This window comes from Pomacea canaliculata, linkage group LG11 (genome assembly GCF_003073045.1).
Source record: "Pomacea canaliculata isolate SZHN2017 linkage group LG11, ASM307304v1, whole genome shotgun sequence".
Taxonomy (NCBI): domain Eukaryota; kingdom Metazoa; phylum Mollusca; class Gastropoda; order Architaenioglossa; family Ampullariidae; genus Pomacea; species Pomacea canaliculata.
In genome coordinates, this window is record NC_037600.1 from 13841729 (window position 1) to 13869115 (window position 27387).

At 41.0% G+C, this 27387-nt stretch overlaps 3 protein-coding genes and 1 long non-coding RNA gene across 8 annotated transcripts in view; all 4 read left to right on the forward strand.

Moving 5' to 3' along the window:
* Positions 1 to 9335, forward strand: part of LOC112574754 (sushi domain-containing protein 2-like) — a 59271-nt gene extending 49936 nt beyond the window's left edge. For all 3 annotated transcript variants that reach the window (XM_025255996.1, XM_025255997.1, XM_025255998.1), the window contains exons 17-19: positions 337 to 484; positions 919 to 1011; positions 1321 to 9335. In XM_025255996.1, the coding sequence (XP_025111781.1) occupies positions 337 to 484; positions 919 to 1011; positions 1321 to 1408 (329 nt within the window). In that variant the 3' untranslated portion in view covers positions 1409 to 9335. The remainder of the gene's footprint in view (positions 1 to 336; positions 485 to 918; positions 1012 to 1320) is intronic.
* A 273-nt stretch (positions 9336 to 9608) lies between these two features.
* On the forward strand, positions 9609 to 13792 carry LOC112576137. 3 transcript variants are annotated; one of them, XR_003101770.1, is made up of 7 exons: positions 9609 to 9782; positions 10978 to 11177; positions 11529 to 11636; positions 12110 to 12266; positions 12519 to 12667; positions 13141 to 13266; positions 13641 to 13792. It is a non-coding gene; the product is annotated as an uncharacterized LOC112576137 (long non-coding RNA). The 3 variants fall into 3 exon arrangements; XR_003101771.1 differs by lacking the exon at positions 9609 to 9782 and adding an exon at positions 9886 to 10292; XR_003101769.1 differs by lacking the exon at positions 9609 to 9782 and adding an exon at positions 10299 to 10803.
* Positions 13793 to 14049: 257 nt separating this feature from the next.
* LOC112575778 (high affinity choline transporter 1-like) lies at positions 14050 to 15446 on the forward strand. Its single transcript, XM_025257794.1, has 3 exons — positions 14050 to 14104; positions 14597 to 14703; positions 15015 to 15446. The coding sequence occupies exons 1-3, from the start codon at positions 14050 to 14052 to the stop codon at positions 15444 to 15446; spliced, it is 594 nt and encodes a 197-aa protein (XP_025113579.1).
* Positions 15447 to 16662: 1216 nt separating this feature from the next.
* On the forward strand, positions 16663 to 20910 carry LOC112575686 (collagen alpha-1(III) chain-like). Its single transcript, XM_025257666.1, has 3 exons — positions 16663 to 17618; positions 18368 to 18697; positions 19974 to 20910. Exons 1-3 carry the CDS (start codon positions 17567 to 17569, stop codon positions 20558 to 20560), a joined length of 969 nt encoding a protein of 322 aa, XP_025113451.1. The 5' UTR covers positions 16663 to 17566; the 3' UTR covers positions 20561 to 20910.
* The last annotated feature ends 6477 nt before the right edge of the window (positions 20911 to 27387 follow it).

A 27387-nucleotide genomic window follows, 5' to 3' on the forward strand; every position in this document is an offset into this window, starting at 1 on the left:
AAACAGGCTTAAAAGAGATGGACGAGTCAGTCAGGAAATTACCTATATGCATCCCTGATAACAGAACATAATTGTGTGTGTGCGCGCGTGCCGTGCTTGCTATGCATTCGATCCAAACGTCGCCCACATGTGGGTATGGATGTTATAATAATTTATTATCCATTAAAAGATACAAACATGTATGTATCCTATCGATATTTTCGTCTCTGTTTAATCCTTATCGTTTTCAGACTATTAGGACATTTTCTAAGGGAAACGATGTGGTCATTAAAAAAAAAAGTTTCTTTAAAAATTTTCCCCAAAAAAGCTGTGTTTTGTTGTTTGTACCTCATACAGGAGTGCCTTTGTCGACTGATAATCCCGCGCTTCTGTACGCGGGCATAATCGGTGGCGTGGGGTCTTTCTTCCTGCTGCTGGTAACCGTAGGACTGGTCTGCCTTATCAAGCGACGCTGTACCTCCCGCAAGAGAAAACCAGACCAGACGTGAGTTGTCTTCACGCTTACACTATTTCTCTGTCGCCCCTCTCTTACTCTCCATCCCTTTTTGTTTCCTCTTCTTCTTATCTGCTCCGTATCTTTCTAGTTTTCTTTTTCATATTTTTTAAATGTCCTTATTTTCAGGATGATTACAATAATTAACTAATTATGCAGATATTTGCCTTGCTTTAGATTGTATAAACAAAGTTGAAATAAAGTTATATCTAGAGTTCGATCGACGCTCACATGTGATATGCGTGCGGAAGCTAATCCGGATGTGCCTTTCGCCAACGTTGGGAATCGCTGGAAGGGAGTCAGCAATCCAGTAGAAAATAAGTCCGTACAGCATGTCAGTATCTTTGCCTCGGTAAGTTCTGCTACTTGAATTTGTTCATCAACACGCTTTTGAATGCTATTTAATAGTCGTACACATGCCGCAGGTCTGTCGGAGAGCTGAGTGTAGAGCTGCCAGTCATCTTTACTGGTCCTGACATCCCAAACCCTGTGTTCGAGAATCCGCATTTTCTGTCAAGGTATGTAACTCAACGTCTTGAGCATGCAAGTGTTGGTAAAGGCCAGTATTGCTTAAAGGTTAACATGTGTTATAAAGTCTTTCTTTCTATATGTCTGAATATCTGTCAATGTTTCCTTCCTTCTTTTGTTCGTTCTTTGTTTCTCTGCATGAGCTTAAATTTGAGTAGAAAAACTTAGTCTTATGTGTTGCATTGTATAGTTTCTGTCTCTCAGCCTTATTTGTTACACTAATTGCTGTTTACAATACCAGTAATTGAAAAATGTCTCAAAATACCATTACATCTGGAATGTTGTCCTGCTTGTTACAGTCTTCAGAACCTCAGGAGCGAAGGCGGCAGATTTCAGATTCCAAGGCCTCGATTTGTCGACCCCAACATTTACACCGAATACTTTTGAGTCCTGTCTTGTGAAGACCATGAGTTGTGTGACAGCCAATCGGTTTCAGTTTCGCAGCCCTCAAGGCGGTGGAAGGGGGAATAACCTCTCCTTCCTCGCAAGAGCTACAGGTCAAGCTCGGAGGGGCGCTCAAGAAGGAAACACGATTGCACGACATCGTGCCCGAGGAATTATTCCCACATCCTGCAATATCGCACTTACTGGCACGGCACTGCGAAGGAAACTGTCAGCAGATGGATGCGGAGGATGTTGGCAGTCGCTATCGTCGGATCAAGCAATGCTTAAGATGACGGCGGCCCGTCCGCACGAGTCGTCTGAAGGGGCGCTGCTGTGTGCGGTCACGTGGGATAAGAGATTTAAAAAGAAGAAACCAAGAGAACTGGAATACATGAAACAGAAAAAAATTATCGACATAACCTTACTGGAAAAGCATCGGTAGTCAGTGGTTCCTGTTAACTGACCAACTGTTTGAACAAATTCTTACACGTCTCCTACAGAAACCTAAACAGTGCATGTGAACAGGTTTCCTGAAGTAATGTATGCACAACATTTCCTGAACCGTTCAACGTGGCATCTTTGGCAACTTTGATAACAATGGCTTTTAAAAGTCGTGTGTAAGATGTGGCAAGAATTTTGTTTTTTTGAGGAATCTCTTCAATCAGAAGTTGTGCGTTCTCGCCGGACAGCCTCGATGGTAACAACAGGCGACCTCGGCGAGACCAAACTCAAGAACAGAGAAAGGGACACCGGGCTCCGTGCCAGGGCCCGGCTCTTAGGTCTTGTGCTGTAGACGTGACGCCGAGTGCTGCGGCCTCAGTCATCGAGTATGAGGCCGTCGTGTCGTCGGTGCAACGCTGGTGGTGGGTTGTTGCGCTGGTGGTGGTGCAGGGGAGACAAGTTTTAGCGGACGACTGTGTCGTTCTGACGGTGTCGCGCGGAGACTGACATTTATTCTGTGGAACTTCAGGTGGTGGTTACACGGAACTCTCAGAAGGAGCAATAATTCTTTTTTTGTTTCTGTCTCGAACTCGAAGTCATAGTGATAAATACACTGTATAGGTGTTTGTGCGCGCGCGCATGTGTGTATGTGAGTTCAAGAGGGAGACAGACACGTTTTGTCTAATATGGATTGTATTTTTTTCAGCGTGTGTTCATTACAGACTTTGGGTTGGTTTTCTTTAGCCCTTTTTTTTCAACCTGAGTAAATATTTATTAAGGACAGTATCGATCGCTGACAGGTACACAGTGCCCTCATGCACACGTTACCAATATTAATTATTTGACTACAGAGTAACATGCTTTAAATTTATGCTTGGTACCGGCAGGTGCTTGCTATCGTATTTCGGCAGACTTAAGTTGTGCAGTGTTTTTTCTGTTTGTTTTTTGCGCCTTTTTTGTTTTCCTGCTGTTTTAATTTTTGTCATGAGATCACAGACCTCAAGGACAGTTACATTGTCCAAACAGGGCTCTCGGGGTTTTTGTGTGCGTGTGTTTGAAGACAATCGGATTTCTGTTTACGGAGTGAAAGTAGGAAGTGAGGGTCGGGATGGAGAAATTTCCTTCCGCTGACATGATAAGGAGGTCGCTGTTCTGCATTAGACTGTCATGTTGTCTTGAAGGACTTGCTGTCGCTGCTTGAACAAAAAGAACAAAAAAGAAATTATCAGAATGAAGGCGGAGATGAAAAGTGCTGAGTTTCTGATAGAGATGTTCTTATCTGCCTGACACATCGAAACAACATCGTCTAGTGGACACCTCCTGACACTGAGAAGACGGGGCACTGCTGAGGGTGGGGTGGGAAAGGGTAAACAGTGACATCAGTTAGCGTGAGGGTTGATTCCCTTTGTTGACAAACACCCGTGGTCCCTTGGTCCATGGAAAATACTATTGTCTTCTCATGCTGGAGTAGCGAGAAAAAACAAACTTTTCTTTACGTGTATAGTCATGCAATAATTTGTGCGCAGCATTCAAAAAAAAATTTTTTGGAGGAGGGTGGGAGGAAGAGATTTGGCATTTGTTTCCTTCTGTTTCTTTCTTCTTTTTTTAAATGGGTTCTTTCTTTTAGGGAAGATGATTTTTTTTTCCCTTAAGTGTTGTAAAATATGTTGAAATCATCAAGTAGTGTTGTCGAAAGATGATTTTCTGTGCTTTAGTTTTCAGATTCAACTTCGAATTGGACTGATTACATGTAGGGGAAAACGTGCCTGTGTGAGAAATCTCTGTATATATGTATTAAACTGTACTTTCATTCCCCCACAACCCCCCTTCCCATTTTGTTTTCGTCCAGCGATGACGAATAGGCTACAACTGTTTTTGTGCTGCTTTTGCGGAACCAGAAAAAGTGTGTGTACATATACCCTCTGGCCGAGAGACGACTGTACCTCTATATTCGTGCTTTGGTTTTCAAGTGCCTTGCGAACGAGGGGCCTTCACTCCAAGAAAAAAAAAATAAAAGAAGAAGAAAGAAACCCTGACGCCTTCTCACCTGCAAGTGACATTAACCTTTCAGATGCAAGAAAGGCTATCGGACGCCTTCATATCTGTAGTGGAAATGTGCTTCAACTGCATGCCAGGTTATCTTTGATCCGAGCTTCACTTTTTGTTTTGTGTCTGTTTTGTTATCATCAGTAGGTGAGCAACAAACAATACAGACACCTGCATAAAGTCGTTTCCATAATAAAAAATATTATACCTTTTTTTTTGACGACAGATTCACCCTTGCAGCATAAGATCGTCGAATATATTTTGTTTTGACTTTAGCATAGCAATTGTTAATGTATTTGGCGCAATATTTTTTTTATATATAACGTGTGAGTTTGTGTAAATGTTACTTTGGACGAGTTTGAGGAATCCAACAAAAGTACTAGTCTTTAAAAAGCTGTCGTAGGATTTGTAATGTCGAACGAAAGAGAAACGGATTGTTGCTAATTTGGTTGATGAAGTTTGCTTGCGTTGCTTCCTGTGGGTGTCGTCTCAGTTTAAAGAACTAGAGAGATTGTAGCATTTTGTTGTGTTTTTCCCCTTTATGGATTTTTCCTTATGTATTCATTGGTTCATTTATTTTCATTCGGACAGAACAGCTACAGTGCAGTATGCTTCATGAGTGCCTTGCGATTTTTGTTTTTTTCGAAGACGAGGACAGACGAGTGTGATACACCGTTAAACAAAAGACATAAAGTGTGGTCGATGAGGATTTTGCTTTTGTGGTTGTTTGTTTAAACTGGCTCTGCACTTAGTTGACCCTCATCTAAACAGAAGAAAACTGACTCAGTGCCTCGCTTTCAACACTGTTCATCAGCTATGGGCTGACTGCTTCCTATTCTTGTGGTCGCGCTTTGAACCAGAAATGTTAAATTGCCAGTGACAAAGACTGTCGTATTTTGTTTTTGTTTAATAGGGATTGTGGTTTCAAGGAGAATGTGTGTGTGTGAGAGAGAGAGAAAGACAGCCGACAGTCTTGAAAGACAGGCAGCACCTTTAGCAGTGTAATATGAGAACCCCTCCCGGCATCGCTGTCGATTCCCTCCACCCCTTGGTCTCCTACTTCCCTTTACCAAACTCTCTTCAACTTGGCACCACAGACTGTGGACCAGTTTCATGTGCCGATGGCTGCGGGTGCTACCCTGAAACAGGGATTTTCTTCCTCCCCACCCCCACCATTCTGTTTGCTCTGACTTGTGTGCAGGAATCTTCAAGTACTCACAGGTCTGTTGTTTATGTAAGTGTACAGGCAGAGTTCTTGAAATGATGATGTTAGTGAACCACACATTTCCCCACCCAGATAAGGACGCTCGGATTTTGTGAAAGGTGGAGGGATGCATTTCCCTGCGCTCCTGAGTTAAGAAAAAATATTGTTCTCTATTCTTTCACACCTTTCGCAGCTCGTCCGAGGCTGTTGCTTTCCCCGAGACATTAGGTCCGAGCTACAAGGGGAGCCTGTTCCTTTTTTAGCTGGTGGAAAGCTGGCTGCCCAGAATCTGCACACGTCTTCGGCAAGCCACCACAATGTACATGTACAATGTAAATATAACGATAGGACGAAGTCATCGTCACCATCATCATCACCATCATCATCATCACCATCATCATCATCACGTCATCGGGGCTGGAACGTTCTAGTCATAATTAGCCCCACCCTCCTTAGCTCCTACCAACTCTGCTTACATGCGTAGACAGAGAGAAAGAGTGTGTCTGTGTGTTTGGTGCATGCCTGTGTTTTTTTTATCCTTGCGCATTATGTAAGTATGTATAGTTCTTAATTTTAAAGTATATTTGTCCATGAGATGTTTGTGCGCGCGCACTTTGTAACCACCGTTCGTTAGGCGCCCTACAGACATTGTGCAGCTGGTGGTGGGTGATGGGGGAGAATGGAGTGGGTGTCTTACCTCCTGTGATGGCTGTAGCAGCTGTTTTGTCACCGGTGCATATTGCTTTAAGGCTGGAACATGCAATTGTTTCTCCCGTCCTCTACACCTAACAACATTTCTTTTTAAAAAACAGGGGCTGGGAATTCAAACGATAATAATGAGTTGTTTCAGACCTTTGCGGGCTGGTAGTTTTTTTTTCAATTATTATTTTCAATCGCAATCAGCTGTTGGTGTAAGACATGATGTCTTTCTCAGAACCTCCTCTCCTTGAATGTCCAGCGATGGCCATCGTATGAACTCTTCCATGCGTAGGATGTTTATGCTAAGATGCTTTGCTGGCCTTGTTTGCAGTAGGATCACACTGACTAGAGTATTGCTATCGTGTGAAGGTTTTGTGAATACAATAAGTTGTGTAAGATACGGCATTCAGGTTGACATATTTTAGTGGAGGGAGGGAGAGTTGGTCTTTAATGCTTTGAAGATTTTTCTAAAGACTTATTATGGGCTTCTTTAACTTTCTAAGGATGTATTCATTTTTCTCTTTTTTTGAGGTGTAGTTAAAGCACCGAAAAACTGAAAGGAGTGGAGATTATTCAATTGTCTTTGAATTCACATGTGAATTCACCAAGTTTCTGTACCTTTTTCTATTTCAGACTAAAAACAACAAAAATCTCGAAGATGATGAGTACTCAACAATTTGTCAGCTATATAAAATATTTAGCAATATTTTCTTTTTCGCCTACGCTGGAAGAAGAAGACTAAACCTATCTGCTTCATTCTCTGGCCACATTACAATCACTTCAGTTAATGGGCTTTTTTCTGTCTCTGTCTCTCTCTGTCTCATCATTTGCAAGAGATTTGCGTCTTTCTTGTGAGTTGTGCTTCCATAAACACGATTTCCTTCAACGCCTCTCAAGTTTTTGTTTAATAAATGTTCTGTTGTATCTCGTCTCATGAGAATAACCCCTTTTCCCCCCAGAACAAAAAGAATAAATAAAAAGGGCGAGCTTATCTTTCTGAGATTTATGTAACAACGAGTGCGGTCTCCACTCCTGCGATATTCCTTCTCGACATATGCCACCAAACAAAGGAAGCCGTTGTAAAATGAAAGATGTTATGAACTGTGCACTTACTGTTAAACATGCTTCAGTGTCAAACTTTAAAATGATTTGTCGAGCGCAGTCACGTGTTCCACATCGCGAGTCTAGCGAAGGATATTCTTAACCGGACGAATGTGTGTGCGAGCCTTTGACCAAGTTCCGCAAAGTTTTGATGTAACCGTCGTGTAAAAGCTTTAAAGAGGCCCTTGAGACACAAGGGGTGCTTGCACTCGGATAGGTCAGCCTTAGTGTTGACACGGTCATGCCCTAGGATCATGTGTAATGTACATGCTACCTCATGAAACATTTGATTTCCACGCGGGTTTCTCCTCTCCCCCTCCCCTTCTCTCTCCCCTTCCTTTAATCTGCCCAAATCTGTTCAGTTCAAGGAGGCTTGCACATTTATAGATATGTCCGTTAACTAGTTTTTTTCGCTGATTTACTGCTCAGAGGTTACTACTATCCGTGATGGTCGTCCCGTCTTCACTGCTCACTGTGATGGGCACATAGCTTCCCTCTGTCTCAGCATAGCGCTCTCTTGACCCACCCGTTCACCAATGTACCTCTTTCTCTCTTTTGCTTTCTCTCTCAGCTCCTGTCCTGTCACTTTGCCCAGCCTGTTAAATATTGTGTTTACATTCAGCCGAGCTAGTGCCGGCCGCACTTGCCCAACAGCTCATTGAACCGTCTGTGTAGTGTTTGTTACTCCTTATGCGAACCCGAGTTGTTCTGTCGCCATACTGTTTTGGACCATAATTGTGGGTGTGTACCTGAATTTATACACTTATCTGTTTGACTTAATTCCTCCCCCACTCCACACAGAAAGTTCTGCTTTTATTGAAGTTTTATGAAGGTATGGGTACAGCCTGTGTTTATTTATCTTTATTTTTGTGTTAGTTTGAAAGTTCGTCTTTTCTCGTCACGATGGCGAGACTAAGGGTCGAGTAGTATCGTGTGCAGAACGAAAGTACCAGCGGTAGCGGAATGGCTTTCAAACCCGGAGATCTTGTAACAAACATTTGTACCTGTGATCGCCGCTACTTACAGTTTCTAATCCCTTTAAAGTGGCGAGGTACACTCGACAAGTCCTCGATAACGGAGAACGAGTGTGACCTCCAGGGAGCATTCAGTTGACTATGGTCGATCACCGGAATTGTCGTTCACAATGCAAATTCTTGTCTACAGTTGAATACAATTGCAGTTGCCTGAAATGCATGTCGAATTCTTCGGCGACGGAAGTATAGACCTTAGCATACGTAACTGTTGTGTTTCGTGATGAGGCACATCCTTCTTGGTGAAACAGATCCATACCTCGCCAGACAGTGGGGAATTATGTACATCTGATTAACTTTTTCCATGTATCTTACAAAACTCTGGGACTTGAGAGGGGATGGGTGTTTATGACCGAGGAGGCCGTGCCGTTGCATAGTGGCGAATTTAACTTGGGGTGCATCAGTTCATGAGTTCAGGTCGTGCCATTGTCTCGATGCAACGGAAACAACAACAGCAACGACAGGGCAAGGCAAGGGGTCCTCTGTGTGATGTTACTTGCAGTTTGTCGCTATTCTTTCTCTTTAATTCATCTCTTTCAGTATCCTTTTGTTTAATCTTCTGCACATTTCTGCTACCCAGTAATGATTGGCTACAATGTTTCCCATAAGAAAAGGGCCTTCATTACCCAGCACATTATATCGAATATGTCAGTGTCTGACAAACAGTTTGACAAACGACCACTCTGATAAATAAACAAACCCGAAATACCAAGCATAGTCATATATTGCATAGTATGTGTCTGGTCAAGAAAACCCTTTAGCCAACCAAGTCTCTGCTCACGAAGGTAATTCTCGTTTACAAATTATCCTGTCCCTCTAGTGGGTGATTATGACTGTATCGAGTTAATAATATTTGTGAATTTGTTTAAACTCCATTGCGTTTTGAGCAGTGCGTGAGTATAAGACGATACTGTATATCATAGTAAGTAAGGTTGACGATGTAGTCTGCCGTTGTTGGTGTGGAAGGTATTTTGCTTGTAACAGTTTGTGTGTATGTGTGTGTGTGTTATCAGACACATTCACATTGCGTGATTGTCACTTCTGTCACTTCGCAATACCCAGATGTCCAGATTTTTAATGTGTATGTGTGCGTGCGTGCGTGAGTGTGGGATTTATACATAGAGAGCGCTTTAGCCAACTGTGCGTGCGTGCATGCCTGCTCACTCGCTCTTTGAGAGGGATTTCCATGTTCACATATGCGTGTGCGTGCGTGTTAGTGAACAGTAATACGATCAATAAGTGCATATTAAAATTAACTGTAGATTTTTTTTTTCAGGCAGGGGTTGCCAAGTGTACATTTAACGACTACCCCGCTCCACCACTCTCCCCTCTGTACGACGTAATATTTATTGTATGTAGACGGCTTGTCTGGTTTCACAAAAATAAATTGATGAAATATTTTCAATCAGCTGCAGGTGTTGCTTTCTCTTTATCGTTTGAATTACAAGCAGCGTTGTGGTTGTTGTTGATCTCCCCCTCCTTCCAAAAAAACAAACAAAAAACAAAAAAAAAAACAAACACACACACACACACATTTGCAAATTTAAAAAAAAGGAAAGAAAACTGGATAAGGACTTCAGGAACGAACAGAGGAAGGGACACCAACTGACCAAGCAAGCAGGTGGCCAGTCAACGGCTCTTGGGAAAGGCTTGGGACGGACAGAGAAAAGGGATGATAGCAGGTGTGAGCGCTGAACTGTAACACCATGGGAGTGAGCCAGTGGGCAAGTTGACGCACGCAAGTCCAGTACTGAGACAGGTATTTAACCGACAGTGCCCTCAGGTAAACCCTCGCCTGCACCGTCCTCAATACAGTCCTACAACATACTGCTGACATCGGAATAAGTTCTTGAAGGTAAGAAATAGCAATAATACATCATATCTGTAGTATTGTGTGTGTGTGCTCTTCCATCATCATCATCGTTGATTCGTTGCCCCATCATCATTAATGGCGGTCCGATGGCGCAACGGTTAGCGCCTGTCACCAGTTCAATGAAGGTTCGCTGTACTGGGTTCAGCTCTCATTTGGACGGCTATTCTTTCTGTCAACTGGCATCTGTCAACAGGGCTGGCTGCCTTGCTGTGATGTAGCTGACTCGGCATAAAACACCATCCCCCCATCTCCCGTCATCATTACTAGAATTCCTTTCACATCATTTGTCTATCATCAAACCACTCCTCTCCAGAGGATGGATGAGCAGTAATACGTTCAGAAAACAATTTCAGTTTAGTTTGACTTTAGTATGCAACCACTGCTCACTGGGACCCTGTCCGCCATCACATTCCACGCTGTTGGCAGGTTTCCCTAGCACCTTGGCTAGCGACAGGTCTTCATGACCTACAGATGAACTATACAAGGGACGAGGTTTGTTGAGGAGACACGTGCTGTCGGACGAACATATCTTAAGATTATGTTAACTACCGCCACGTAAGCTTGTACTTTGATATATCCATCCTAGTCACTTTGACTGCATCACAATGGAGCTGATCAAATTAACAGATAAATTGTAGACTACAATGATGCTGATGTCTTGCTTCCGATGTTGTTGCGAAGCCCTTTGACATATTCGGTCCTTTTACTACGATACGACAACTCGTTGATTACGAGGATCTTCAAGGGAGGTTCCTCGGCAATCTCGGTTATCGATGATAAAGTGACAGCGATGGTTCCTGTGAGCATCCATTTAGTGTAGCCCTATGATTTATCTACGTGAGCGACATGGGGCGACGACTGCGAGGCAAATAATAAGGTAACTACTGGAGTAAACACGAGGATAAGTTTATACACACGCATACCTCCCGGCTTGAAACGTCCGGTATGTTTATGGCGCAGTGGTGAACACGCCCGGTGACCTCACAGTACACGAATTTGTCAGGTAAGTCACAGAGAGAAAGAGAGAGGGAGAGGTAAGAATACAACTAACTGTATTTATGGCAACCAGTCAAATTTTTTTTTTTTTTTTGGGATATTTTTCTCGTGTGGTGGAAAATAAATAACGGTACTATTTTTGTACGGCGAGTGTTGTGATCTCTTTGTTGTTGTTCGCCAGATTTGCCATGGGGACCCTGCTCATTGCTGGCATTATTGTCCTTGTCGTCTGCTATCTGCTGATCCTGCTGGTCGGCGTGCTGGCAGCCCGCTTTGTCAAGGTGGACTCGGGCGGGTCAGAGGTCGGGGTCAGCCGCAGCGAGGAGGCCGTGGTGGCAAGCCGCAGCTTGCGGGGCTTTGTTGCCACGATGACGATGATAGGTGAGGTGTGACGTCAGAGCGCTCGCGAGGAGGTAGGTCGCTATGGCAAGCACAGTCAGCGCCGCTCTCCCCACCACCCCAAGGGACGAGCACGGACTTGTATAGTGATACAGAATTTGTATAAAGTGATATAGGGATGCCTGTGTATGATGTAGTGGTGAAAACATTCGCTTGTCACCACTCCAGTGAAGGGCTAAGGGTTCAGATCTCGTCCCGGACACTTCATCTTTCTGCTCTTTGCTTCTTTCTTTCTTTTTTCATTCATTGTTTCTCCTTTCCTTTCTTTCTTGGTTTCATCATTTATCGCTTCCTTTCCTTTCTTTCTTCCAATTAACGAATCTTTTATTACAGCCACGACAGTGGGAGGTGGTTTCATAAATGGAACTGCTGAGTCCATCACGACAGGAGGCCTGGCGTGGACCATCTCACCCTTTGCGATCACCGTTGGGCTTACGATAGGTTAGTTTCTCTGATAAGGCCCCCACATTTCCCCAGGACCCATAAATAAGGCAGTCATAGATAATATATTATAGGCTTCTCTGGGGACAGTCGCCACATGCCTCTCAGCCCCTGTTCAAAAGAGGAACGTTTTTTTTATCATTGCCTTTTATATATATTACCAGGGAAAATTCAAAATGGTAAACTCATGTATTGACATAGATACACATAACAACACTCTCAGTCTTTATTTACCATAGGATAAACCATGGTTTACCTTTTTTTTCCTATGCAGCAGACGTTTATTAAATAGTAAATTATTAAAGTAAAGGGGAATAATTTGCTTGGATTTTGATAATGTTCCTCTGGTAAAAAAAATTTTATCACTTTTTTGAGTGGGAGAAGGGTAAAGAACTTTGACTGTAGTAGGTCCTTAAACACAGGTGCATTCTGAAAAATATAAACTGTTATCTTTCCGTTCCCATGTGAGACAGGAGGTCTGGTGTTCGCTGGCCCCATGCGACGAGGATGCTACCTCACCATGCTGCAGCCCTCTTGAGCATCGCTATGGCCGACTGGTGACCGCCCTCGTCTATGCGGCGTCCCTGTGCGGGGACCTGTTCTGGACAGCGGCCATTCTCAACGCCTTAGGTGTGGTCAATAATTATATATATATATCTTACTGTCTGTCCAGCTTTCTTAGTCTATGCATCCCTTCAAACACAAACAAATTCTGCATTGCATGTTTGTTGCTAATATCGGACTTCCAATATCATAGCGCCCCCTTAAACTATAAAACAAAAATAAATTGTAAGCAGTCACCAATGTATTTATTTATTGAGAACAAGTGTTTGTTACAGCAAGTTCACAGTGTTGTATTATTCCATTTCACCCTTTATTCAGGTACCAGCCTCAGCGTTGTCATGGGAATCCCAGTAGAGACGTCCATCTTGGTGTCGGCAGGGGTAACGACTCTGTACACGATGGTTGGTCAGATGATCTCCGTGGCCTACACAGACGTGGCGCAGCTCCTCCTCATGACAGTGGGCCTGGTGGGTAAGTATTTTAAAATAGTAAATTAGAATATACATTATTAAAATAACTCTCCTGTCTTCTATGTAAAGTAACGTCTGGGGAGAGAAATGAACGACTCGGCGTTTCAGTTTCTTGCTAATTGTATAATTAATTGCTAGCAAACATCAAATACAAAAACAAAAAAAAAAACAAAACAAAAAAAAAAACAACACAATGAATTCCTCCCCCCTCTCTCACACACTCCTCTATGTATAAATACAAAGATAATTATCACAAACATAAAAACATGGAATGGCGAGAAATATGCAAACATTAAAGACACACCACGGAAATATTTTTCGCTCTACCACACTCTTTGAAAGTATATGAGCAGCTCGAAGGTTAACGCCAGTTTATTTCATTATTTTTATTTTTTAAATTTCATTTATTTATTATTGCGCTTTATATCTATCCGATGATTAACCTACACGAATCTACTTTAACCTTTCAGGTTCTTTGCGTCCCATTCATCGCCAGCAACGAGCGGGTCGGAAGCATCACACAGAACAAGGAGCTTTGGTTTGGTCAGATAGAGAACGACTCGATCCTGCCCTGGATAGACCTGGCTTTGGCAATGGTAAGATATCTATAGATATATAGATACTATACATACGTTTTGGTCACGTAAGTTTAAAGGGCTGTATGTCCAGTTGTCAAATTTTGCCGGAACTGATGGCAAGATAGTAGCAGTATCCGCTGGTCATAAACCTTTTGAACTAGAATCTGAGAAAAAGAATTGGTCACTTTATAAATTAATAAAATATGAGTTAGCTTCATAATAACTCAGTGCGTCAAGCAACGATAGAGATGCAAACAGACAGGTCAGTTTAGAGATACAAACATAAAAACACGAAAATATACATGCATAGACAGATGGATATCAGGGAGAGGCGGTCAAGAGGATAATCAGAAGAGCAAATTTTAAGTCTGATGCATATTTGTCTCCGACAGATTCTAGGCACCATTCCCTGGCAGTCCTATTTCCAGCGAGTACTGTCTGTGAAAACAGTGTTCCAGGCACAGTACCTTTCAGTTCGGAGGTTTCGGTTCTCTTCTTTTTGCTGTGCCACCAATTCTTATTGGTGCTTACTCAACCGTGTCGGGTAAGCATATGCAAATTTGTCAGACTTAAGCAATAAATAAAATTAAAAGCATTTAAGCACGAAGTGGCGTACGTAGTATCACAAATTTCAACAAGAACACAATTTGTTAAGGTTAAAAGAAAGAAAGAAGAAATAATAGCCAACTAAGCTAAGGTCCTGTACATGTTCGAAGTACACATTATCTCAATGCTGTCTCAGACTGGTCTAACAGCAGTTTGACCTCTGGCCTTGACCCTGTGTCAGCGAACCAGAGCAGCATGGTGCTTCCTCTCATGCTCAAGGAGTTCACTCCGGACGCCGTGTCTATCATGGGTAAACATTTTAACGGTTGTGTCTGTCGGTAATAACTTCACTTTTATATTCTCGCTTTTACATTTTGTGCTTTCTATGTTTTGAATAATTTATATTTAGGCTTTTTCTGGATGTTTAAGCGCACCGGTAAGTGTTATGAACGGTTTAAGCCAGTAATGAGGCAAAGTCAGGATTACATTCTTGAAAATATTTGATTAATAAAATCGTTTTGGAATATTTTACAAATATGATTAAAATGAATAAGTCTGGGTTAGCATGGATAGGCTATAATCAGAGGAGAGCTAGAGCTATATAATAATTAATTGCAACCATTGTGATTGTCATTTCAAAGGTAGACTTTTTCTCTGCATACTGATGGTTGTAGACTTTTAGAGAGAGAGAAGAACATGAAGCCACGTGACTATGTTGAATGTTCACTGGCTTCTTACAATGTTCATATTCCTGACTAAACTTCACAGTTTGTACACCTGATGACACGTCACACATTTGCAGGTCTGGGAGCTGTGTCTGCTGCCGTCATGTCTTCCATGGACAGCGCTGTGCTGGGCTCCAGTTCCATGTTCACCCACAACCTGTACAAGCCCTCCCTCCGTCCGAAAGTAGGTCCCCGAGGACTGAGACACTAATGAAGAATTGAATTCATTTAGAGCTGTTCATGAAGTGCGCAGGCGAGATACAACCCACTCAAAACTGGATACTTATTCGTTTTATGCAGAAAGATAACATATAAAACACGCACGCACACACATTTCTCTCTCCCTCTCTCACTCACTCACAGAAAAAAAACGAAAACAAAATTTCAGATAATCCGACCGTAGTTCGATCTATACTCGCTGGTTCCATTATCAACTGGCCAGCAGTGTTGGACTTAAGCGAGGACTGATGCAGTGCATCTTCCATTGTGTTGCAGGCGAGCGACAGAGAACTACTGTGGGTCCAACGGCTGTCCATCTTCGTCATCGGCGCTGCAGCCACCGCCATGTCCATCTACATCCGCACCGTGTGGGGCCTTTTTGTCCTAGCCGCCGACATTGTCTACGTCATCGTCCTGCCGCAGCTGACATGCGCACTCTTTGTCCCCAGCACCAACGCTTACGGCGCGCTCACCGCCTTTCTCGCCGGCGCCATCTTGAGAATCGGGGCAGGGGAGACCACTCTAAACCTGCCTGCCTTCATCCGGTATCCGCTCTACGACGAAGGGACAGGCGAGCAGAAGTTTCCTTTTCGTCTCGTCGCCTTCGCGGCGGCCATGTTGTGTCACGTGGTAGTCTCCGTGATGATGGCTACGTGTTTCAAGAGAGGATGGCTTCCAGCTGCTTGGAACCGGCTTAGGGGCCGATGACAACGGCCATGAGGACGATGTCAGTGGGCAGAAGTATCGTATGTGTCGGAAAAGCAACGTTTTTCCGGATAATTTCGGCGATGGAAATTTAGAGGCGAAAAACGGAAACGTGGCGTGTGTCCGGTTCAACCCAATCTTCACCAGCGACGTGGATTGGCAATGATATGTTGAGACTGGTGCTGGTGTTAGTGTTCAAACTGCTGCTGGTGTCGCAAAAATCCTCAGTCGGATGTTAGTGTCACGTGATTGCTTGCATTTCCTTATGCGCCTTCGTTCAAGAATTTATTGATGCCATCACCTTTGTTCGAAAGTTCGCACTGATTCTGAGCAATGGACTGAAGAAGCACATGGGATCCGAAACTGGAATTAAATAAATGCATGTGTGTGTGTGTGAGATCGAGAGAGAGAGTGAAGGAAGGAGTTCCAACGTGTGAATGTATGCATTATCATTCCTAATTTTATACAATGCTCTCGATTGTAATATGAAGGAATAAAAGAATCCCCCAATCATTTACCTATGGTTTCTGCATTCTTGACAAGCACTGTCTTATCGTGCTACATCGGGCAAACATTTTCTTACGAAAACCCTCATCTCATGGAGAATGTGAGAGTAAAATAGAGAGAAAGTAAACTTTTTGTTTGTTAGGAGTGTTCGAGACCGCACTTTTCTCGGGTCCAGCTTTTTAAAAATTATTATTATTATGAGGGCAATGCCAACCTCTTCTCCCTCATCTTCCCGAGCCCCTATGGAGTCAGCTAACCTTTAGCTGAAGCTAGTATCTGTTTTTCCTGTCCACCTTGGCATTTTCCTACCTTCCAAAACTACCCTGAAACAGTTCTAACCAGACTGTTTTACTGAACCAGACAAGCTTTTTGTTCTGGTCAGTTTCGGTTTCTGTCTCATTCTGCATTCGCACTTAAGTCTACATATACATTTTGAATTTCACTACTTCTGTTTAAAAACGGTCCTGTCTTTATCTTAGTATTCTTTTAATCAGAAGAGTTCTGCACGTACACTATGCTGACAGATTAACAACTGTGCAGGGCCGCCGAGGCCCCGGACAGACGACCTCTCCGGGCCCTTGTACTTGTAATTGTACACTGGAATCTCAATATCTTACACTCAACTTCTGCATGTGTAATGCTTGGGTGTTCTGTCCTTAGAGACCTTTCTTAAAGAAAAGACTTGACAGGGCCCGGTCTGTCATATGGAAACTGCTCGAATGTTTCTGTAAATATACAAGTAACAGTGTGCCTGATGTCAAATGTCTCAAAAGTAACCCCAGTTTGTGGAACTCGATGACCTTAAGCAGCTTTCCATCCTTTGCCTCCGGGTGTCATTTTCACGGCTAAACGCTGGCTTTTGAGATAGCAGCAGGCCTGCTAATATTGCTATACAGCACACCCCTTCAGTGCACTGAGTCGCTGTGTATTCACAGCATGATTTCCGATTTCGCACCACATGAAATGACTCGTTAACGCTCCTTCTCTTCGCAGGTGCAAATTCTTTCAAGCGGTTCCAGCGTGTGGTAGGTAGCTTTACACTTCCAGACGGGCGCGAACATGGCCTCCAGTCACAGGACGTGTTTGTTTTGATAGAGCGCGAACTGCGCGCACAGGGTATGGGCGTTAGCCTAATTTCAAAACCTGCAGGGGAAATCTGTGTAGGAAAGATTCTGAACCCCATTCCTGTCTTCCTTGTCTGCAAGCCCCACTGTTATCTGAATATGGACAGAATCCGCAATATTACAGTTTTCAAATGGCTCAAGTCTGGAACTTGAGGGCTGGCTTTGGCTGGCCTGTTTATGGAGGTGCAGCTTGACACAGAGTGACTAATATTAACCATGTACAATAGTTCATAATGCATCGCCAGCAAATAATCGATTTTCTAGTGGCGTTTCAGGAACAAAAAGATTTGAGTAGGTGCTGGATATTTTTTAGCTTACCAGCTGATGTGTAAGCTTCGGAACTTGACGCAAGGCATGCCGAGCGACTCCAGCAGACAAAGGATAGATCCCATGGAAAAAGAAAGAATATACCTGCGTGAATTTAATATGATTTTCTTTTGGTGTGCAACGAATTGAAGGATACAGAAACGCTCTGAATGACCTGAAATAATCATGAATAATTATAGATTCACCACCACCCGATCGACGACAACCGACTATGTTCGTGAGTATTTTGTGCAGTTCATACGCTCTGTGAAAGCTTGTATGTACACAGGTAATATCTAGAGTCAAGCCCTGTATGTACAACATCTTTGTCTGTGTTCTTTGTTAACTTTGTCAGGTGTAAAGAAATAGATTTATTTCAAAATTGTATAGCATGAATAGTTACAATGATCCATGCAAAGTTCAGATTGGAAGGTTAATAGAGAACTTGATACCTGTTAATTTGATACGAACGTCTATTGTGTTATATAAATAGCTTTGACTGGTCCATGATCTTATTGTATGTGTTTGTATTTTTTTTCTTCTACAGTAAGCATTAATTTATTAGTTGCTTGACTGGGTTTGACGTTCATGGTTTTCATTCTGTTATGAGTATTTTTTGGGATACTAAATTTTGAAATGTTTCAAATGTGAATATTGTAAACAAATTTTGTTAATTGACTCTGCTGTGTGTGTCTGTTTGGGGTGGGGTGATGAAATAGAGCAATAGGAAAGAGTTGAGTATTGCTGTGCTTGAAATTAAAGTTACTGATTTCCCAGATTTCAAGGCATCATGCAGTTGAGAGGTTTTGTTTTAAATTAAATAATTACATAGTAAGATAAGGCTATTAAATAAGATAATCTGAGAGATGTTCCTACATCTCTTTATGTCTTTATAATGATTGCATAAGTTCAAATGTAATTATGTTACAAGATATTTCACAGTAACTCATTTGTCAGTTGTATTCCTTTTCTGTGCCTTTTGTTTAGGATCAACAAGGCCATATATGATAGAAGTGGATGACTCGGCTCCTGTTCCACTGATTGTTGGTATTGCCTTGGCCATTTTTATTGGCTTCGTCATCATTGTCTGCTGCATTTGTCGAAGAAGATCAATAACAAGTGGATCTAATGCTCAAAATGCATCTAACAATTATCAGAGAGCTCCAACTGGTGATGGTGGAACATTTGCAGGGGGTTTTACTGGGGGAGGTGGCGTTGGAGTGGGTGGAGGTGCTTACCCCATGGCACCAATGAACTCAATCTATCCTCCTGCACAAGGGCAGGTGCCAAGTGCAACAGTAGGACAAGCTGTTCATGGTAAGTTGCTGCACTGAAGCTTACACAAAAACAGGTGTAATATTAGCGAGATGAACATCAATCAAAGTTTGATTTTACATATGGAATGGCTGGGACATTGTGAGATTTCTAGGTGCTTGTATCACTTGACAAATGTTTTAAGTGGTTTCTTGGTCCAAGTCCCTGAGTTACATTAAATGGCCTAGTTTGTTAGTTATTTTAGGAGACTCGTACATCACACTGATCCCATGAAACAGTTTAAAGTGCTGGGGAGTATTAAAAGTCATTTGAAAGAAGTGAGTATTAAGTTGCTGCTTACATTCACCTAAAGAGGCAGCCTGGTGCAGCAGCAAGGGAGAGTGTTCTAAACAAAGGGGCTGGTGTAGGCAAGGGCTCACTGGCCAGCAGGATGTGGAGAGTGTGTCACCGAAGTGTGCCAGTGAAGTGTACAGGAAGGAGTCCAGATGGTGAAACAGGAAGAAAGTTAATCAGGAAGCGCAGTAATAAAGACATTTATATCAAAGAAAATTCAGTTTGTAAGTAATATGGTCCATGATAGGCATCCAGTGAAGTAAATCAAGGAGGAGGATGATGTGATCAGTCTTATGACCCAAGAGTAGTAGCGTTCTGAATGCATTGAAGGGTGGACATTGTGGCAGGAGGTAGGCCAGCAATGAGTTTCATGAGAGAAGAAGGGAGACAACTAGCTCGATGATGTAGTCAGTAGTCATGTCTGAAAAAAAAGTGAGCCAAATCTCAGGGAAGACTTTGGTGTCCTGACCATGGGAAGAGGAGAAGAATAGGTAAAACCAAGAACATTTATAAGGGAGAACAGATCTGTGCTAGTGGATGCTTGCAGAATTCAATCCTGGATATATTTAGTCTTAAGCACTGATGACATTATTGACCAGCATGGTCTTATATCTGAGTGCATTCTTTTTATTAATTTTTAAAAAATTGTAAAATAAAATATTTTAGAATTGAAAGGTGATAGAATGGAAAGTAACTTGGTACTAATCATTATTCTGTGACAGATGTGTCTGACATTGAACTAGTTTACAAAAATGTTTATTAATAATTTATACAGTTTTTGCTGACCAGTTGTCTTTGTCCCCTTTTTTAAAAATCTAATAGATATTATATCTTCTATATAGTACTTTTAATGAAATTTTTGCGTGTGTCTCTTTTCTTCCAAGTTTTTCCTAAAGTACATATCTTTCAGCTTTCCTTGGCTGCCTATGCTGTTAGGACTGAGTGACTACCAGCTCTAATGTTTTACGATATTTTTGGTTACCAGGTGGCTTAAATGTTGGCCAGCATCCAGCACAACATCCATACCCATCGCTTCCTCCTACCGCCTACACACCACCTTATCCGCTAGGGTACACACAGCTACCGTCTTATATGCCGAATTCACAGTCGCACACCTCCTCGTCCTCGGGACCCAGCACAGACCGTGGAATCACTGGGTTCTCTCCTCCTCCTCCAGCACCACCCCCAGCAGGTATGATGGCACCTGGGGACCCCCAGCGAAGTCAGCTCAGCGGCCCAGGCTCCTCTGCCAGCAGTAGCGGTGGGGGAGGTAGCAGCAGCATTGGTGGGGTTTCCGGATCAGGGATGCCAGGTAGTGTTGGCATGCCAGGTGGTGTTGGCATGCCTGGTGGTGTTGGCATACCAGGTGGCATGATGGGCCTTTCAGGGTATGCCCAGCACCCTTCAGTGACGACTGGTTATGGATTCGTAGGTGAGAAACCTTACGTACCAGGACCAGGTTACCCTATGCAGACAATGACAGCAGATCCAATGGGTGGAGGGGTCATGCTGCAGAGGGTGGGGTCACCGCTGCCAACAGGAATGACAACTACTGAGATGGGGCACCTTTGAAGAAAGCCCATGAATCAGTCCTTCATCGCTGGGTCACTCTCAGGTTATACTCAGATGCATGTTTGGTATATACTGTGTGCAGCAAACATTCTCCCCAGACATGTAAGTTGTAATAGAAAGCAGAGATCTAAAATGGTTTTGACTTTTTGAATGACTATGCAGGGGAATGTGTTGTGCTACGTGCATCCTAGTCAGCATGCGATTAAAAAACAAATCAAAGTGTATGAGAAGCTGCACACCGTGTGCATATTTTATGGTTGTTTTATCTCTGGGTTTTTTGGTATCTCATTAACTTTTACTCAATTTGAAGATTTTGTCCATACAGACATTGAATTGCAACTACCAGAATAGAAAAAAAAAAAATCACACACAAAATTCCTTTACCACCAACCACTTTTAGCATTATTTTTATAGTAAATTTCTTTGTTTATTATGACACAGAAGCATGAAGTGACTTAAAAAAAGTCGTCTCGTTTTTTTTTAAGCTGTACACATTGGAAATTTTGTGTTTTTATTTTGCTCTAGATCATAACAATGAGACAAGAATTAAAGGATGTTTTTATAAATGGTGTAATTATCAACAAATATTTCTAAACAGATGTGGTTTGAAGACAACTACTCAGTGCTATATCTCGTACATTTGAAAAAAAAAAGTCCACAAGTGCTGAAATTGAGACTGTTTTTTTTTATAAAGATTTGTGCTATTTCTTGTCATCAGTAAGAGGAGATTACACTATTTTTTGCAGATCTTATTTTTTATGACTTTAGCTTAAATATGTATGCGACCAAACATTAGCTTTACAAAGATATTTAACTAGTTCATAAAAGGATTGGCATAATGCTTTAAAAAAAAAAAGTTGCATACAGTCATACAATCATGATGTTGATTCCTGCTTTTTTTTTTAAAAAATAATTTGAACACAAGTTTTTTAAGTATTAGGTATGTTAAAGTTGTCAGTATTAAGCAGCTGATTAGCAGGACATTTAATACTAATAACAGGGTTAATTTTTCCTTTTACACAGTTTTAACTAAGGTTTGAATAAAGGTTTACTAGAATTAGGGGAGCCCAACTGTCATAGCAACAGAATCCAAACCTGAAGGTACCTACCTTTTTCAATACTCACATGATACAGGGTACTTTCCCAAAGTTGACCTAGCTGCATAGTTTTACTAGAATGAAGGAAGTGTGCAAAAGTCATTGCAAAAACTCTTTTTTTAAGCAAGTTTAGTTAAACTGACTCCTGGTTGTTCTATTAGGTCTTTATATGTGAGGAACATTTAGGCCAATTTTGGAATGTTAAAATTTGTTTAGTGTAGGTCTTCCTTATTTTATCCCACTTACCAACCTACTCCCCTCCCCACCTAGCTTTTCTTTTGAGATATAGAGCCAGTGATAAATAGCATTAAGTGTTATTTGAAGATGCTATTTCATCTAATATTCTTATACACTCATAAAAATGTGACGATTTGCAAAACTTGGTTATCAGCATTCATGAAGCAGTTTGCCCTTTTTTTTTTTTGGAATAGTTGCATGTTATGGCAGTATGTAACTTAGTATGTCATAAGAAATGTGCAATTCAGCGTAACGTGAAAGTATTTGATAAGATTTTTAAAAACACATGGCTACAATTTTTGTTGTTTTGTGACTTTTTCCCAAAAGGCAGCTTTATTTTGAAAAAAGAAGCTTTAAGAACAAGATATATTATCATATACGTGATCAGATTTTTTTGAGCCATTTGCTTTTGTAACAAATACTCCAAGCAATTATTATGACATCTGCTGTTTTAATTGGGCTTCTTCAGTGAACTGGATAAATACAGTATATATATTTATGTATATTTAAAGAAAAAATTCAAGTAAGCATAAATAATTTCTAGTTTAGTCAACTTTTATTTAATTTCATATAGTTACAATTCTTTCTCATGAGATGCCTTTGAATCAAAAGCCTTTGACTTTCTGTGTCACTGCACCCTAGGACTAAATTGGTGAAATCATGTCATGTAGTCTAGTCTTGCACAAGTCTATGTGAACATGGCTTTATTGCAATAAAGGCAATACAAAAAAATTTTTTTATAAAGGTGTGATTCTACAACATAAATTACTCTGTTCTCGTATGCAGCACACATAGAGAGATAACTATTAGGTAGGTTGAAATGAGAATAACATCAAGTTTCACATTTTGTTGTTTTGTTCAGGAGTTGATGATGTAAACTTGTTCAAGGTAAATCCTGTACTCAGGACTTCAAAACAGTCTTTGGTATGTTCGGGTTAAATTGGAGGAATTTTAATTTATTAATCTTTTTTATAGAAAGAATTGCAAAACAGGAGGATAATCTGAGCGACATCATGTATTTTTGAAATAGCCCCTTTTTTATTTGCATTCCTTATATGACAGTAGGTGTGTTCATTTTTTATTCACAAAACTGATCAAGACATGACATAGGTCATTTCCATCCCGTCCAGGCCAGCCTCTGGCTATCTGAAAACAGAAAATCCAGCTAATAATTCCATACACCTTCCTAATATATCTTTATTCAGATATTTCATTTTTCAAGCTCCACATTGTATTCATATCTTTGCTTTTGATATTCAAAAGAACCTTGCAATTTTGCTTGAAGCAATTCATTCACAGGTTATTTGTTGTGCAACATTTAGGTTCATGAACTTGAAAGTGCTGGTGTTTTGGGAAATTGAATATTCAAATGTTTTTATGACTGTCATGTATCATTTGGTCTCAAACACCCTCTTAGATACACTAGGGAACAAGTGAGTGCAACTATTCTTTACATTTAAAAAAAAAGTTTGGATACTGTTTAACTTTCTTTTTATTCCATAGCTACTCAAAATTATTTGCTTTGTTTCTATGAACATAAAATTTGATACAATACCAATAGACCATAAATTTAATACCTAAGGAAACAGACTTAAATCGTGTGCCAGGAGAAACTGCTTTTCAATATAATATATTTCAGAGATCTGTGCTTAAAAGACAACTTTGAAAGACCTAAACCAAAGGCAGACAAAAATGAGGATTGAATTGTTAGATAATTTTATAGAACGTGCATTATTGGTTGTAGGGTTTTCTTTCTAACAAAGGTTGATAAGGTGTTAAATACATGGAAGTACATGCGTATTGGAAGAACTGCCATGTTGTGTGTGTGTGAGAGTGTGTTGTGCACCTGCATGTGAAAAGAAATACATGTGGATTGCATATGCCTGCACACATCAGCTTAAACCAAAAGAAAGCAATATTTATTTCTAGAATATTTTCCATACCTCTGCCATAAATTTGTAACCTTCGCAGTATTTTATTTTGAGGTTTTTAAAGATTAAGTTTTTACAGAATAATTGGTTTTTAAAGACTGCAATTTCTTAAATGTTATTCCATTTTTGAAGTTGCATTTCGTCATAGGTTGTGTAAATGACAATTTTCATATTGCAACCTTTATCTGTACACATCTATACTTGTCATGCTTTTTACCTCAAGAAAGAATTATCTATAATAACTGTTTTGGCTATGAGCAAGTGCAGTTGTTATTCCCCCGCATTAATGTATGTGGGCATCAGTAGAGGTCTCTTAAGGAAGCCTTATATACCACTTCAAAGAAAGTAGTGAGGGCACAATAGAAAGACATACCAATTCAATACTGTTTGTAATTGTGTATCCATGTGGACTTCATAGAACAATGAAGACTTCACATATTCTCAGCACAAATGTAAATGCATACAGACATACACATATGCATGCATGTTGTGTGTGTCCATTACAGATATTTTCTGAGAAAGATGTGTAACAATTATTGTAAAGTATGCAAAAGTATTTTTATACAAATACATCTTGCTGTGTAGCAGGCTGTCCCCATGGATTTGACATGCGACAATGGATTTTATTTTGCTTTGTCCTTTAGGGGAGAGATGAAGAAATGTCTTCCTTGAAATAAGTGTGTAGACCGCTTTTGAAGTGTTTGACCTTCGAGCTAAGTAGTATGCCAATATTCTATGTGCTGTTACGGTTGTGTAAAGTGCATTGCATATCACGTGAAGGGCTAGTGTTAAGCTCATTACAATTAAATGAATGAACCAGTCGTTTTTGGAAATGTTATTATTGTACTTATATTTAGCAAGGAGCATGTGTGTTCTATGCAGTGGTTGTACAAGTGTGGTAAATAAAAAATCTTTTCGGTGTGTGACAACTCATGACCTTTTGCAATATATTTTGTTTATGGTTCTGCATTTAGGTGTTCGTGCAGAACAATTTTGCTATTATATATTGATTGTATTACATCTTGCATGTTTCCACCTGTCTGACTTGTCTTTTTTTATGTAAAAGGACCAAATGGGGGACGAAGATAAGCTATTTACTTATAAATGCTTTGTTCACTGCCTGTAAACGTTTACTGAAAGAATCTCTGTACAGAAACAGAAGTGATGACATTATGGTAGTGCTATGGACCTTGCTTGTCTTTGATAACCTTTTGGGGCCATAGTTACGAAGCAAGATTTAAGTCGTTTCCTCGGGGCCAAATTGTAAACACAAGAAGAGGAGGCTTTGTTCCAAAGTTAGAAAATGGTGTGCAGACCCCATGGACACTTGTTTCTTTACCTTAGATCACCTTTACCACAGCTTTATGGTTAGGGCCATGAGGGTAAAATAACATCTGTATGTACACCGCTTTATAACTTAGAAACAAGACGTTTGTCTTTGAGTTCACTATGTTGCCCCAGGCAGTGACTGACCCTCACTTTGTGACTATGGCCTCTGTAGTGGTTCTAGGTGTCAGCCACTAACCCGCGTCTTATACAAGTTCTGTCATGCGTTTAGGATGTTTTGTGGATACGTTGGATTCTGTGTGATGAAAGGCAGCCAAAACTACTCGAAATATCTTTAACCACGACTGTTTTAGTTTTTGAAACTTTTTGCAGCTTATGATCATCATCACAGTAAACATTATTATTATGATTGTTTAAATATTTTCTTTTCAAATGTCAGTGATTTGTCTACTGTACATTCAACATTCTTATCAATAATTGTTTCCTATCCTCTCTCCTTACAAATAAAAAGTGCGCATGTGAATGAGCATCTATGCATGCAAGTGTGTTTCGGGATGGTGGTGATGGTGTAGGAGGAAGAGGCAGGCGATGTTTGCATCCTATAGCTTTTAAGCTCACGTCGTTGGTGAGAATATGTCAGAATAGCTGCGTACCTAAATTTTTTTTATTTGCCATTATATAGTCCTTAATAAAGGCCCTCTGTAGTGAGTGCAAGATCGGGAAACCTTTGTGTTAAAAATCGGGGATTAAGATATTGCGGTAACAAAGTCCCATTGAAGTTGCCTACTTTTCTCAAGAAGTCTTTTCCCTTGCCCATTTAAAGTTTTAATATTTTTTTATATAAGATTCTGCATTGCCCCTTTAAAGCTGCGATATTTTCTTGAGTTTCTGCGATCGTTTTCGTCAGTGTTCCCTCGGAACAACCGTGACGTAGTGTGCGAACGGTTGAAAGTGGTTCCGACTGTTGGTCTCATGGCTATGAAAGTCACAGACGCTGTACGATCGCGGATCTCATTACAAAAGCACAATGACAGTGACAATGCACCTGGTTGTAGGAGGCAATGCTTGGAACTGATTTAGTGTCACAAGACAGTGGCAGTTGGGTGCATGGGAGACGGAGAACGTTTGGACTGGCTAATACACAACAATTACAAGCAGGAAGTCTAGTCAGCGCTTGGTGGATTCTGTACATTTCAGGTTGACATGAATGGGACATTGAGGAACGAAGGGGAATTCCACATTGTTTGTACATACCCTTTGTCATCTGTATTTTGTCTGAGACAAAGAGGACACGAAGGCGAACACCGAGACTTACTCCACCAGTGACTTTGTACGATTTCTATACACTTTTATTTTCCTACTTAACCTGTAACACCATTGTAAGGACATAAACTGACTCATGCATTATTCGCCAGGTAGCGACAGAGCGGTGTTCAAGGTGTTGTTAATACATTGGTATTTCCATTCAGCATTCTCGCCATTACAAGATCGGTGTCACAGAAACATCTGTAGTCTCATGCAGACTGTCATCCGTGCCAGTAGTATGGCCCGACTTTGGTAACACACTTCCAGTATTTACTACATGGAATATTTGTACTTTCTGGCGCAGAAATCAATCATTTAAAAAAAAGGTAAGAGCTCATTGTTTTTAGGAAGCTAAAGGTGCTGTCTGTGTTATTTTTGATATGCGAAATATTTTGACTTCCTATATATCAGATCGCTTTTTTTTCGAAGTCTTCAGGGATTCTTTTCATTATGTTCTGTTTTCTTTAGTCAAAGATTCAATCAACTCTAACACGTGAACGACAAAGTAAGAGCTGTTGCTAAAAGTACGGCTATTTTTTCTAATCTTTTGAAAAGTTTAATTTTGTATCATTATCACAAGAAGAAACGGGAATTTTGTTGCGTGGTAGCTCCCCTTCCCCTCTCAAGCATTTCCACTCGGACTTATCACGTGATAAATTGTACTTTATTATTATTATTTTGCCATGTCACGAGCTTTCACGGAAAAGAAAGGAAGACTTGTGTAGTGGAGTGAGGAGGGTTCAGAGGTCACGTAACAACTCCAGATGATCTGTACAAATGGAGTCCAACCCGGACGGAAACAATCGTCTTCCTTGCTTTAGGGTTACGCATTTCTTTTCAAATGAATTTCAAAGATTATCTCAACTTAGTTACAATGCAGCGTATCATTGCAAATGGAGGGGGGAGATCACATTCTTGGTAGGATGATGTTTTGGGGGTTACAGCAATGGATTGTAGCCTGTGACGAGGT